General features: G+C 44.3%; 1 protein-coding gene across 1 annotated transcript in view; it reads right to left on the bottom strand.

Annotated features, from left to right (window-relative positions):
- The window catches only part of tmem8b (transmembrane protein 8B), a 97,839-nt gene that overhangs the window by 55,842 nt on the left and 26,203 nt on the right, over positions 1-15,794 (bottom strand). The window contains exons 2-3 of the mRNA XM_035530385.2: positions 12,442-12,631; positions 6,015-6,222 (exon numbers count right to left, since the gene is read on the bottom strand). Of these exons, the coding sequence (XP_035386278.1) occupies positions 6,015-6,222; positions 12,442-12,631 (398 nt within the window). The remainder of the gene's footprint in view (positions 1-6,014; positions 6,223-12,441; positions 12,632-15,794) is intronic.

Here is a 15,794-nt window from a genome sequence, read left to right as displayed (position 1 = left end):
CCCCCTGGCCTCTGTTTCTCACAGGTACCCCCACCCTCATTCATCACTGTCAAGCAGTGGCTAACCCCCACCCCTCCTCCTCTTCTCCTCCTTCTTCTGCTCTTCTTCTGCCCTCCATCCCATTAGGGGTTCTCCAAGCACTCCAAAGTGGAAATTCTCTTAGCATGCCTCCTGTACACAATTACCCAGAAGCCCAGCAACCCAGCATACCAGCTATCCGGCGATGGGGGAATGGGTGCCATGCGAAACCTGAAATCTGTTTTTCCATCAACTTCCGCCTTCAAGGTTCGCCAGGCAGCTCAGAGCAACACGGGATATTGTGGTGACACGTAGCACCGCACTTTCCACGCACACCAAAGGGGGTGATTGTGGGGTGGGGTGGGGGCACATATTCTCACATACCGATACTTGCGGCAGTCCTGTCAGAGACCTGCTGCAAATCATTGGCGGTTTCCTATTGAGGTCAGTCAGCCATGTTATTACTACATAAGGTAGGGAATGAGCAGCTGATTTATCGCCGCGCCTGTCAGCTCGGTGCGGTAAAACAATAATCCTGAGAGGGGAAGACAGTGGCAGCACAAACTACTTCCAGGGCTTGTCTGCTCTGTCCGGGGAATTGGCAAAGAATGGGGAAAGGGGCGGGGGTGGATGAAGAACTAATTGGCCCGCGGTGATGCACATTTAATTATATAATGCTTTTCGCCGCCTCAATGGTTATCTCATAATTAGATCTTCATTAATTCTTCAGTACGAAAGCATGTCGAATGCAGTTTTAGTTGTTTGATTTATTTAGTTATTTACTTTTAGCAAAGAAATGTCTGGATAGGCATGCTTTTACATGCTGGAACATGTTCTGTAATGTCCTGCTGTTGGAGAAGGTGCCTAATGTTCTCTGCCACATCCATTAGGACTCAAAGGACAAGTTTACAATTCACTTCAAATTATCCTTGCTATCAGAATTGTATGTTCATTAAAATCTTTATTACCATTACCATGCTGACTACAAGTTTTACACTGCCCTTAATTGCTTTGATTATATTGATAACTTTCATCAACAACTGAAAAAAAATAGTGAGGGAACCCTCCCCCCCAACAGAAGGGAATATTAAATTCAATACTTTTACAGAAGTTGTCTAATAAGAACAAAATTGTACTTATGAAGTACATAATTAATAATAACACAGAGACTGTACCTTACATTATAGAGGCTGTGTTTAATACCTTCATGGTCTTATGAATATTTGAAGGGAAGCTTAGTTTTTAAAAAACTTTAACTCATAGCAGTTTTGACATGCTAGAGGGCATCCATACCGATGGTGATGGAGCACGTTCTTGTTTCATTACAGCCGATTGCGTGGATCCGCTCCACTGGGTAGGTGTTGTCGGCCGTGTTGCTGGGGGAGTTATGCATTGCTCATTATCTCTTGTGTATTATCAAGGTCTAATTCACTCTTGGCTTGATTAGCGGGCTCATCCAATTCACCCCAAGCTGTCCAGCAATCACTTATCCTGATCTCTGTCTACTGTGGAATTCCTGAGACCTCCTGTCTGGACATAGAAGGGACAATTTAACGATAGCTTGATGCCTTCTGGGCAGGATTCTTGTTATCACTTCAATCTTGTTGCTATGTTTGTTAACAAATTGCCTAATGGGTAAACGCTTTAGTTTTGTGTTGTTTTTTACAGTGCTACAAAAGCATCTTTTAGGCATTATCGTTCAAGGCTGCCAGGACCCTCCAGGGTTCAACACTGTTTATTGCGGAGGCAAAAGGCCTCTGTCCTCAGCTCACAATGGCACAACGGAGTGGAAGGATAATAAGGATGGAAGGGGAAGTGCTAACCACTGCCACCTTTAAATAACACACTGGAGAAGGAGCCCCATCTGTTGTTTGTGCATGACTGCATACATAAAACACAGGCACAGCTGCTGCTAAAGGAGGCAGACACAGCCGCGGCTTTGAATGCCCTCCCCCTCATTCGCCAGCAGCCTCTGACCTCCTCTCACCTCGCTCTGCCATGGTCTCCAACGTGCGAAATTTGTCATTCCCATCAACACAGCATCTTCCTACGCCCTCATTTGGGTGATCCGACCAGAGGGAGGCTGTCTGTGGCTCACCCGGATCCAGACCCAGATGGAAAGGTTCGATTAGCTAGGGAGTGGAAGGAGGTTGTTGGAAGGGGGCAGTAATTGCCTCTCTGCTCAAGGCCTGAGTTGGCCGATGTGCAAAAGTAATTCAAACCCTCTGCACAGGCTTGCGTGGCCTCAAGGGTGGCACCGGAGCAGACAGGGAGTGAACTGGTGACAATTTGTGCCTCTGGGGCTTCTTGAAGCATCTGGCACAGCCTTAATGCAGAATCAGGAGAGGCCCATGCATCGTGGTGTGTGTCGCTTCGTTGCCTGTTCACTCTGCTTTTTCTGCTGCTACTGAGTAAATAGTGTTAGTATGGGGCTGAATATGCCAATGGCAGTTAATAGAGGGTAGTGTTTCCTGATAGGTGACTGTTTGTTGTGAAAATCAGTGTGGTGCCAATGGTGGCTGTAACTTCTGTAACTTCTATGAGCAGCCTGTGAGCAAACTTTGAAGCAAGTGTTCACCTGTGGAGCGGTAGAATGCCTGGTGTTTAGAAGTAGAGCAAACTGGAGGAAGGTGTACATAAGCAATATTGAACATCCATAAATCACTTGTCTAGCAAAGACCCTTCAGGGATCTGTGATGTCATTAGTGGTGCAACCAGCTCTAACCTGCCATACACTTGCTCTTTAAGAGGCCGTCCCTGAGCCTCGAACCTCCCACTTCCATCAAGGTCACATCAGCTCCAGTAATGACATGAGTGAAGGCTGGAAAACCCAAGGTCTGAGGTTTGGCTTATTCCCCAAATGGGTAATCTAGGACCTTCTCACTTTACTTCAGTTTGGCAGGCAAGGAGAAAAAAGCATGGCTTGAACAGTAGCTTTCACAAGGATAATCTTCTCATGTTTCTGTTTTTTTTGAGGATCCAATTGCATTAGTCTAAGTGACACCTTATTAAATATTATTGCCATGTAACAAAGGAAGAGTAATAACTGACACTTCTCCACAAACACTATTAGAATGTATTCTCAATCAAGCCAAACTCTAGTGAACCCAGGACTTAAGGATGCCCTTGCTCCAACTTTGTTTCTGGGTCAACAAACCTCTGCCTCTGGCTAATAATGTGGACATGTTAGGAACGGGTATCAGGATATCTGCTTGCCTTTAGCCTGTTGACAACAGCTAATTAGAAATGCAGTGGCAAGACACACCATCACTAAACTATCAGCTTTCCCCCAACTTCTGTGGCCTGTGTCCAAAACAAACACTGGTGCACTGGGCAGGATCATCCAATCTCCAAGCTCCTGACAGCTCCTAATTAGCACAGCAATTCAGCCTGAGAGCCTTGGTTAGCAAGAGGCAAACTGTCAGGCAGCAGCGCTTCCGGTCATCATCTATCCCCGGTGGCAGCCGCCTCAAACAGAGACGGCTGGCTGATCTGTGCTGCTGTGATTTCCATCATCTCTCTCTCTCTCTCTCTCTCTCTCTCTCTCTCTCTCTCTCTCCAGCTGCCTAACTGTTAACTCCATTTGTGGCTGCTTGCTCATAAAGAAGCCCCCTGAATATCCACCGAGAGAGGCATGCTTGTCAGTCAGCAGCACATACGGCGGATGTGGCGTGCCACAGCCCTGCCGTAAGTATCCAGCTCCATGCACCATCGCACCAGGCATCAGTGGAGCCCCCATTTCCTTCTAATCTCAACAGCACAGCCCGGAGCAGTTTGTGCCAACAGCATGCCAGATCTTTCCTTAAATATATGCAATCAGAGGAGGCGCTGCAAGTTAGAATCTAGCTGTGAGCAACGATTCAGTGGTATATTTTGTAATATATAGCTGGTTAAGTCACAAAGGTTGCATTCTGACCCTCTTGCCGTCCATTATGTTTCTGTGACATCAGCTGCTGTGCTTTCAAAAGTGCAAAGCACCTCGTACAGGGGATCTTATGCTTACAGGAGAAGTCTCGGTCATCGTTGAAATGCTGACAAATGTGTTCACCCTGGAAGATCCCTAGACAACTGGGTCCAAACTGTTGCTGCCCAGTGATTGATAAATGAAAGATTTGTTCTTGCGGTATGGCTCTACCCCTAATTATCCCTTCCAGCTAGGCCCTGCTGTAAGTCTGCTGGTTTTCACCAGTGCTGTCGCTGCTGAGGTTCTTAGTAAAGGCCAGAGTGCCGCACACTAATTGGATGCTGGTAGGAAGACTTGAGAAAAAATGACATCCTTAAATAGGGAGTTCACAGGGAGGAAAAGGATTGTGCATAATCCAGTAGAGTGGACGTTCCCTATCACTGCAACTCTTGCAGTTAATTAAGCTAAAAGTCTGAAGGGTAGGCCAACTGGGGAAAGAGATAAGTCATGCAGAGGAAAGATAAAGCACAACAGATTGACACCAAAGATCTTTGACAATAAAACAGGAGTAATGCAAGGATGCATATTGTGAACAAACGGTTCTAGATAGCACATAAGGATTATATTCCAGATTATACACTGTATTTGTCAAAAGGCAGACCAGTTAGAGGTGGTAAGGATACATACACTTTGGGCATATGTTCCCATATGAAATGTAATTCCATACTAATAAGTAACCAGTAATGAAAGTTCTGATAGATGAGAGAAGGAGCGATGAGAGATGAGAGAAGTCGTTGTATATTAATGTTGGCATCAAACTGATCCCTAATATGGTTATATATTGGGGACAAATACGAAGACTTTCTTTTCCACCAGATCAGAGTTCACACTTCACTGAATTGTTTACAAGTCAATTAGCATAAGCCTTCCATTATGTCTGGCTAATTGGCTATACTGTGTTCACAGACAAAACTAACTAGGATTCTGGATGAAAGTGAAAGGTCGGATGCTTCTTGGGAAAAGACTTACTTCATTTCTGGGACTTAGCTCACGTGCACAAGCTACTGAACATTTTGCACCATGCATGAGACAGCAAAACCACTGATGACCAGACACACAACATACACAGGTGTGAATGTTACAGATGCTTTTCTCACAGTAAAGCAATGATTTTAACCAGACAAACAATGAAAGTGCATGTAGATTAAAATAAATATATTTATAATGCATAACACAATTTTTTTATATATACTATAGGTGAGATAATGATGCAAAATCACTTGCTAATCTATACATAATTATAAGCAGTATTAACATAAGAATACCATGTTCCAAGTAGAGGACTCCTGTAAACAGTTCAGGTTTCTGATTTTTAAATTTCATTTCAGTTTTCCCTGGGGGGAATAATGCGAATAGTAGAGCCTGTTGTACACCTGTTGTGTTGACTTGCAGGAAGCCATTATTAGGCCCTGATTTAGCAACTGCTGACACGAAATAATTTAACAATATCCCATGATGCATGATTGACCCTGACTATAACCCTGATAATTTTATTCTTTCAAGAAGGAAATGCATTTTATTGGCTGTTCCTCCAGAGAAAAAAAGTTGTCTGCTATAATTCTCATATACAGATTAATGAGTTTGAGGGTTGTCAGTATGAGAAGGCTGAAGGGTGTTCTGAATTACTTTTTCTTTCATCATCATCATGATTATCATCATCTGCTTCTGTTCTGTCATGCAGTGACACACAATGCTCAATTAATTAAAATACAAGTGACATACAACCTGTTGTTTCACATTTGTCCCCAAACAACAAAAACTATTCTTTAAAAACAAAATTACAAAATTACTCTATCGTAAACCTGTCAAAAGTAGTAATTCATGATGGACAGTCACAAAAAGATTTCTTGATTTTGACTCACCTAAAAAACTAACATAGCTTTACAAGATAGAGTAGGAGATGTAGAATTATGCATTACAGAAGAAGGTGTCTATTAAAGTCTATAATAAAAAAGCCTTTTAGTTTGTCCATCTTTAAAGCTGAGTCCTTATTCTGACTGGACACGGATATGCTTGCATTCCACAGGCTCACCTTGACAGAAATCTTCCCCTCATCCTTTGGCAGGTGTGCGGCCAGGAACCAGTCTCCTGGGAGGGGGCTGGTGACATTGAACACCCCTGTGGTACGGTTGGGCAGTGTCCATGTCAGAGTGACAGCAAAGGACCCTGGGATGATGGTGTCCCTCGGGAAGCGGGTGTTCAGGGGGTTGATCACTGGTGGGGCCCCTGACCTGAAGTATCTGTTAGCCGGAGGGACAAATGACATTGTTACACAGCGGACACATCTGCTACACTGTGGCCAACTTAGGAGCTGGACGCTCACTCACTCAGGGAGAAGTATGTGTCCCCAGTCATCACTGTGTAATGTAATCTAAAGTCCCAGTGCGCGCTTATGCCTGTGCTTTTCTCATCACAGTTTTCATAAATCAAACAAACAATAAACACAGCACAATTAATTTCATGTGAGCAAACAACAGTGTGTGTGTGTGTGTGTGTGTGTGTGTGTGTGTGTGTGTGTGTGCGTGCGTGGGTGTGTGTGAGGGTGTGGGTGTGTGTGTGAAAGAAAAAGAGAGAAATGGGTATGTCTATGGGGAGTCACCCTGAAATCAATTAGAATTCAGAAAATGCTGCAATTTCTCTTTCCTTTACAGGAAGTGAAATGGAGCATTGTGACTAATACTAAATTATGCATGAAGTGAATCGTAAGCAAATATTCCAACATTATACTCTACTGTGAATGTTTCAAGTAATGCTTATGGATTTGGAGGGCACTGAAATGGAACAGTGCTCCATCTAGGCTGTAATCTCAGCTAAAGTGGAGAAAAAGGGCCCAGATGCAAACAGCGACCTGAGTTTTTTAAAATCTGATTGGTATTAATTTTTTCAACATTAGCTGTAGAGGCCTAATAAGGCTGTGCTTTCTGTTTCGTGCTTCTGAATCCAGCTCACTGTTCAAGATTAAAAAGGAGCCTGACAACCTGAATCTACCCTACATCATACTACATGAAAGTCTTGTGAATAAAAGGCCTCACCTCCTGTGATTACTGTCACTCAGCCCATTGCACTGAGACACTGCAGTTTGTCAATTGTCCTCTCTGACAAGCTTCAGAGGCAAAAGCCTCTTGTGAAAAGTAATCACAGCAAAGGGTGACAATTGCACTTCTTGTGCACTTTTCTCATTGGATTCTATTCTGTGCTGGAGCCTGTAAGTGAAGTGAAAAGGTTGAATTAGACTAAAGGTTGAGTAGTGAAGCAAGCGTATTGTGGATTAAAGGTCGCCGAAAGCTTTCACAGGTGGCGGAGGAGGATGGGAACATGCACCAATCTCACTGGCGCACATGCCACAGTGTGTACTCCACAGTGCACAGCAGCACGCATCTCCCTCCTATGAATATTTAACAAAGTGGGCCCACCTGCAAATACAACAGCTGCTTTCTGTCTGGCTGTCTGTAGACATAGTGTCTACCCCCTGTCTTCAAAACTACTGTGGTTCAGCCACTGGGTTGAGGTTTTGTGTTTTGTTGTTGTTGTTGTTGTTGTTGTTGTTGTTGTGATGTTTTTTTTTCCCTATAGCTTCAGACAGACAAGGAGTCCCAGAGGAGCACTTCTCTAACCAGGAGGGCCTAACGTCTTTGGCAGGTAAGAACTCAGATTGCAACTGATGATGCACTGTAGGGTTATTAGAAAAGTCCCCCTGCTTTCTGTTCACTCGCCATAGCTAACCAGTTTGTAGAACTGGAGCACACTCATTTCTCACTCTCCTTACTACATACCTTTTATATTAGCTTCAAAGTGGTTACTGAATAGTTGACAGTAATTCATTATTGAATTAATTATAGTAGCTACTAATTAATACTGCCTGAGATTAAAAAATAAATAATAAGACAGGTGTTTAAAATGCCTTGTAGCTTGGAGTTCAAGCTGACAACTTAAATAGACCTTAAACCATAATTGAAAATCCGAAAAGAATGCATCACTTACAGACACTAACCTGCCCAACGTATATGTCCCATAGTATATACCATTTAATATATATCATTTAGTATTACCTAATTTGTCTAATAGTAACCTCTGTCCCCTACTGCTCTTCAACTGCTATTAGAAACATTAGCAATTAATCCTTTAAACAAGACCTGTGCATATTTGCTTCACTGGTTAGTAACATGCAATTCCATAACTACCCTAAGTGCATCTGGACCCTGATGAAGCTGACACCTGCTCATGATGAAGCACTCGTGCTATTGAGCCCTGCTCCATGTTTAGCTTCCATCTCCCATTATCTGTCTTGTCCACCACTGCTGTTCACTCCTCATATTGATGTATTAAACCTCAGTGCCTGTTCCCTGCCACCTTATATTGTAAATTATATCTGCATAAGATAGATTTAACCCCAAATGCCATGTACAGGGCCTAATTAAAGAAGAGACGCATTCTAAAGCCATGGCTTCATCATCCATGGTACAGCAACATTGAGCAGAGCGGTACGATCCAGTTGGTGCTGCTTCCGAACGGATTATGGGAAAATCTTGGATCTGCCCATGCAGTGTGGAGTGCTCAGGTCCCCTGTGAATGAATCCCCATGATGGAATCAACGAGGGCAGCAGCTCACGCGCTGCCTCACTTTTCAAAAGGTCAATCTCCTCTAAACCCCCCAATGTCAATTAAAGCGGAGAGAGAGTCTAATGGGACAATTAGGTTCTTTTCTTTTTAGTAGGTGCAAAGGCTGGCTGCTGGAAGAAAGAAGCCTGGCTCTTTTTTTCATGGATACACCATACAGTCTCTTCAAACATTTTAGAAGCCTCTCTGTGTGTTCAGCACCGCGGACAGCGGACGGGCAGTGGGTCTCAGTTTGCTGGAAGCAGAAAGAGCAGAAGCCTACCTGTGCTGCTTGCCATAAAGCCACCTTCTTCTCCTCAAAAGCTTTAATGACACCGACTGGTAGATAAGCGACAGAAGTACTCTAATACCAGCAGCACAGCAGCTGCACAACAGAAAAGAACGTCCCACACCTGCGTCTTCCCACGGCGTGAGCTGTGGGATCACACATAAGCTACAGAGCTATGTGCAGCGCTAGGCGCTGAGCTATGTATAGAGCTCTGTACAGAGTTAAGTATAGAGCTGTGCTTTGGAAGTCACATGAGTAAGTTGTGCCAAGCAACAGAAGTTTGCACACTTCTGCATATGACCCACCCTCCCAAAAGCAAACAAATCAAAACAAAACCAAAAAATAAATAAATAAATCCACAAAACAAAACAAAAAAATCTACAGGCTTCATGTCTCTCATCTTCCAATTTACGCCTTGATTAGGTTTGTTGATGTGCTCATCCCTTGGATCTGATATTATGCAAATGAATGGCATAAATCTGGCTGTACTTGTTCTTGTCTAAACAAACAGGCATGGAATGCAGATTGGGTTAGAGGCTTTAATTGAGGCACAAGGTTGTCAGTCATTTTTTCACTGTCTCATGTTACAAAGACTCAGAGCGACTGGTACCTCAGTGAGCATATGATGGGAATTACACTAAAAGCCCAGATTGATATCTTAACTTTGACACAAGAATGAAGGAAAAACAGTATATATTTAAAGTAGATCAAATAATTTAACTAAGAAAATATACAAAACCTGCATGCCCAAAGTAAGTGAAAAATATGTCACTGTCATCCGAATTATGATTGAGGTCTCTCATTTACTGCTGACGTGTTTATAGAAAACATCACTCAAGGGGAACCTGATACCACAAGTCTTTTGTGACTGTCCTATAGAAGGACATAAAGATTACAATCAAATAGATGTGCTCATCATTCTAGGCTCATACAAGGGCAGAAGAGACCCTTGACAGGAAGTGCTGGAACAACCTTGGGAGTTCTGCTATGCTCCAGCTCCATGGTTTGTACTGGGCCTAATTAGAGTTGTCATGGTTGATCGATCCTGAGGCAGCAGCGTGTGGCTTCTTCCCTGCTAACTCACAGCCGTCCTGTTACCCCCCCCCCCACTCCATCCCCCTGCCCCGTCACCCACACGGCCTTATCTCCACACGTTTTAGCTCCCCCTGGGAACCTTGTTTAATTGCCCCCCTCGTTATGGCGCCCCCTGCCTGCTTTCTGACAGCCGGATCGACTGTGCGGGCACCCATGCGTGGGTCGTTACCACAGCGACCGATAACCGGGCTGCTCTGCTCAGAAACAGCAGCGAGGTTAGGGGCGAGCCGAGGAAGGAGCGCGTGGAGGAGGGCAGGGGGATCTGGGAGAGAGAGAGTTTAATTAGCGCTACGCTCCGTTCGGCCGTACCTCACATGCAGTGTGTGACATGTCTAGCTTCTCCATACAGTGCAGTTGTTCACTGCTCTCCACTGTGCTGTTCAAGGGTTTGTTACTGAACTGCACCCAGGGTCTCTCTAACAGCCATTTAAATGAATAGTAACTACACTTATCCATCAACACTCAATTGTTTTTCCAGAACAAACTGCATACATCAGACCTAAAATAAATACATAAAAATGGCTAAACCTTATACTGCATAGGCATACACTAAAAGATCTCTTTATTAAGGATACCTGCACTACAGCTGCACTTAATCAGCGGTCATGCATTTTACAGCCAAGTTTAAACTGTAGTCCATCACTTCTGGCAACACTGATGTTTTTTAAAGTCAGCTGACTTTACCAAAGTGCTGTAGCCTGTATGCATCATATCATCCTTAATCGGCTTCTTTCATTAGTGACCTGATTTTAACCAAAGGGTAGGTGTTAGCTGGATGATTTTATACATTTATAATTTAAATTAACTTGTAAATAATGTTTATGGAAACACTTAAAAATACAACATAATTGATAAATATATATAGATTCAAAATATGCACAAAATACAGAGAGATCACATTAAAACAGGATATTCATAAATTAAGCCAATGTAGTATAGTTGCAGAGAAAAATTATAAAATATAGACAAAATATAAAAAAAACAAAGAAAATGTAACCTGTAAGTACACATTTAAAACATATGTATCTAATGAACTGGCAACTTGGTGTACAAGTATGTAGCGTTTCCTAGCCAATCAAGCCAAAATCTATATAAATAATGAGATTAGATAAATTGTTAAGAGTCTCTCCCAAAGCTATCAAGCAATATTCTATGCATAGACAGGCCATCTATTCTGCATCAGCCCTCAAGACATCATTTTCATTAGCACTCAAGCTGTGACATCTCGGTGTATGTTTAATTCTTACAATATGCTCCCCTATAGTTCTGTCTGACATTATGAGTAGAAACGTTTTACATCAGTCTCGATGCCGTACTTTCAAATTTCCCTTGAGGTTCTCAGAAGAGCTGATCCAGTGCATGGGATATCGAGGGGATGGGGGGGGGGGGGGGGTCTTGGAAACAAGCTGAAAGCCCTTCCTTTCATGCTTTCATATCCATGTTTTCATAATATCACAAAAAAAAAAAAACTATGATGACCATGCAGTAGTTTTTTAAGGCCTGTTAACCTTTCGCACACAGTGTTCTTGTTTTAAGGTCACAGGAGGAACTGAGGTGTTCGAACACAGATGGCCCATAAAACACACTCCTTTGTCTTTGACTAACAACTCACAGAGACAGGGTTTGCTGTCACTAGCAGCCATAGCCCTCAAGGATGCGCTTTGTATTTCGCTGCATAATGCTACAAATTTAACACAAACGGGTCTTTCTGGAAGTTGGACAGCAGAAGCAAAGTCAGGCCATGTATGTGAAGTTTTATTGACAGTTAATGAGTTGGGAACTTAGATACTTCCATTAATCTCCAAACACCGTTCTGCACTGCTATTAGCTCAGGCCATGGCTAACGCTCAAGGACCAGTCAAGAGCCTAGGAATGAAGTGGAAAAAGAAAAAAAACAACCAAATGTGAGTTAAAAGAATATTTAGTGCAGCATGAAAGGTTCAGTAAGGCAATTGCAGTTGTGTTGAACTAATACTGTTACAACACTGCAATTTGAAGTGCATTGCTGTGATTTCAGAAAGTTGTTTAAAGTCTTTTTAACCCGTCTTATGTTCTGGGGAAACTGATATCTTCCCATCTCACATTCTAAAAAAAATAACAGAAAATTTGTTAGCTGTTGAAATTTGTTAAGCCATGCACAATGATTAAAGGATACAGTTAACTGTAGTATATCTATATTCTGTATAAACTTCTAAAATACATATGGTTGAGGTGCACCTATACTCTCCATGCCAAACAGTATATCACTCAATCTCAATGCAGATCTCCTGTGAACACTACACTGAGTTGTGAATGCCCACAGTCAGGGAAACCATTTCCGGATAGATCTCGGTGCGCATGGTTTCAGAGCCGCAAGCAAACATGCTTGCGTGGTCAGCGATCGTCGTTCGATACAGAGAAACCTTACTGTCGAAAGCAGATGTTGGCGGAAAGCCCCCGAGAAGAACTGCGGCCCACTCACACTGATCGGCCCACTCACACTGTCACGTTGCGGTCGGGGCAGTTGTCCCCGAATGTGCCCCCTTGCTCCTTGAAGGTGATGAGGTTCCAGACGGCCACCACGGTGTCATCAGGCACGCTGAAGTGGAACAGCTCCACACTGGCGAAGGAGCGGAAGGCGTTGAGCTTGCGAGGCGTCCGGGTGAAATAGTCCGTCACAAATAGGCAGCCTGCGGAACGGGAACGAGGAGAGAGTAAGGTTAGATGAAAGATGACATTGATATCTTCATCGGTTTGGTGTGTGGGGTGGTGGAGGGACAGGTGGGGGAGTGAGTGGGGGAGGGTTGGAGGGATCGGTGCTAATGCAGTTTGGCTGAGCTGTCCCTTCAGATGCCTTGCTGCTGATTTAATCGGCGGCGACCTGGGTCCTGTGTTTGGCTCCTGTTCAAAAACAATATACAGGCTCTATACAAAATTAATTTTGGTCCTGTCCTCCAGCGCGGGGCCAGAGAGGAGACCCTGGAATGGTATCTGCAATCTACTGTAATGAGCCGTGCCTTCCTATAGCACTGTCGTCGGCAGACCTAATGCCTTGCAATCTTCTCGTGATTTGTGAGGGGGAAACATTTATACCCTGCCACCCCAGCACATTCTACACTGGTCGCAGGTTCCCAGTGTGTTCAACAGGCAGGCACAATTTATTGCAATTTGTCTCCCAAGGGCAGGGGGAAGTGTTCCTAATGAACGCTGCCGTTCAGGGTCTTGACTACCGCCCTGTCAGTGGCGCAGCACTGGAGTGATATATGTTGGATGTGAGGCCTCCTTTTCTTCTGTGTACAGCCGTTTAACCTGTTCCAGGAAGAAGCTGAGGCTTCTCATATGGAGAGTTCAAGCACCACTGGGGATTTTCTTTTTTCTTTTTTTCTGTTTTTAACCAGTGACTTGTAATATGGTAGTATCCGAGTGTAGCTGAGGCATCTCAATCAGCCCTCTCTTCCCATCGCATAATCCTCCCTTTTGAATTCCATCCAGGTTCTTAACCTTTCTTGACGCGTAACAAACACCCCCCCCCCCCCCCCGCCACCCCCGAGAATGGCCCCAAAACACAGCTTAAGTTGCTGTTGTGAATGGATGGCGCTTAATTGGGCTGAGTAGCATTTATTCATGGAAGCTAGCCTCAGGGGTTGGGAGAACGCCATGATGCTAAAAGCTTTAGCCAAAGGGCAAAACAACCGTGTGGCAGTAGCTGCTTTTACAATATGCTTTGTGCTCAAAGTGCGCTTTGTGTCGAGACAGTTGCGACAGTGATGCGTGGGTGGCAATTTTGTTGCACGCAATTTTGCTGGGGCAGGAGGAGGCTGTCGGCCCAAATCTGATCGGCCTAGAGCTCAGCAGGAGAACTGACAATGCTCAGAGCTATCAATGAGCATGAGTGGCTGAGAACCCCACCAACAAGCAACCCTGCAATGTCGCACACAGCCTGGGCTCTGTGTGTGCGTGCGTGTGTGTGTGTTTTTAAATGATTGCTATTGAGGAGCAAAGGCAGCTGTATTCTAAATCCTAGCTGTATCCCTACACTGTGTACTACTTCCTCTCCTCTTCGCTGTCTCTCTTTCTCTTTCTCTGTCTCACTCTCCCTCTCCTGTCAGCCCGTTTGCTTAGTTATTTACAGGCACAGCAGATCAGCTACGCTGACACTTTTATTAAGTGGATGGCCTCTCAGAGGCACCATGCCAGGGGCGGCTCTTCGTCCGTGGGCTCAGACAGCCCAGGCTCGTCCCACACGAAGCTTCCTTGCACCATCGCTTCAGAGTGCAGAGGAAATTACACCGTGAATCACTTCGCACTGCACTCGTTGCTGCGTTATTATCCCAAATCTCATTATTTACCATAATGAGCATTTTTGGGGGGAGGGTATGGGTTTGTTTTTTGTTTGTTTTTTTACATTTTCAAATTCTTTAATCCTGATTAAGCACTTGGTTGGTGTGGGAGGCATGGTGGCACTGCTGCAGTGAGCTGGGTTTGACTTCTGGCTTGGCCGAGTTTGAATGTGCTTACTGTTTCTGTGTGGGTTTCTTCTAGGTTCTTCTGGGTTTCCTCCCTCATACATGTTAGGCTGGTTTGTCAACTAGGCCCAGTGTGAATAAGTGGGTGCATATATGCATTTTTGACCTGTGATGGACTAGTGTCCTATCAAGTGTTGGTTCTTCTCATGGGGTCTGTGCCACCAAGATAGGCTGCGACCTTGACTTGGATTAAGTGGTTTTGAAGATAAATTAATTGTTTGGTATAATTGAATGCTGCATAGTTGTTTTTTTTTTCATGTAAACATTTGGACAACATTATGCTTTGAGTGGCTGTTAGAAGCAAGGACCGGGCTCTACTGCTGTCATGCACTGACAGGACAATTCGCCCTGCAGCCGGTCAAGAGGCATGGCCATGTGGTGATGGCTGACTGTTGCATGTGTTGATGTGACATGTACACAGCTCAAGTGTCAGACTAGCTGACCTCATTTACTTCTCCACCCTGCCAGACATTTTTGGGACCACTTTTTCCCCCCTGGCATACAGTATCTAAAGAGTAGTAATAAAATTGACCACCAGGGACAGACTGCCTCCTGCTACTTGTGCTGAATACAGCTATACCATGTCTCCCGAGGGGGGAAGGGCGTGTACTGTATATTGAATTAATCTAACATCACACCAAACAGCTTCCATTTATAAATGGGGTAAACTATACGGTGGCACACATGACTTGTGGGGGTGGCTGTTTTCTTCAGATTTATGAAACCTGCAGCAAACAGTGAAAACATTAATAGGAAACACATTTGCACACGAATCCCTCACCCCTTGTTCACCTTCATTTCTACTTCCAGGCTGGCTCTGCCTCCTCAACCATGTACACCTTAGCCTCTAGTTCACCAGCTTGGCAACTGTGCAGGGAACTTCCCAGATCAATAGTGAGAAGAGGTTGGTTAATTAAACGAGAGCAAGTGGGGGATGAGCTTCCACGGGGGGGGGGAGGGGGGGGGGGCATGGAGGGGTCATTACTTCCCCTCCCTGGCCTCTCGAGTTGGCTACATTACCGCTCCCAATGGAGTGTACCGACGATAAATCATGACCCCTTTTTTATTACATTTCATGTCAATATCTCGCGAACAACAAAGTTTACTGCCACTCAATACAGGTGCCCTTCTTTTCAATTTCGGCCTGGGATTGAAGAGCATTAAAATTAATATCTCTCCCCGCCCGACTCCCCCCTAAGGCACACTCCGTCTTCACCACTGATGGCAGATCAATAATTCATGATGTCTCTCTCTTTCTTGGTGAAGTACAGGCATATTTTGCATCACTTTTGGGGCATTTATAAATGAACAAGCCTGACAATCAGGT

Source organism: Electrophorus electricus, chromosome 5 (genome assembly GCF_041902795.1).
Source record: "Electrophorus electricus isolate QZ-2024a chromosome 5, ASM4190279v1, whole genome shotgun sequence".
Classification (NCBI taxonomy): domain Eukaryota; kingdom Metazoa; phylum Chordata; class Actinopteri; order Gymnotiformes; family Gymnotidae; genus Electrophorus; species Electrophorus electricus.
The sequence above is the reverse complement of the archived record's forward strand: the minus strand, read 5'-3'. Positions and strand labels throughout refer to the sequence as shown.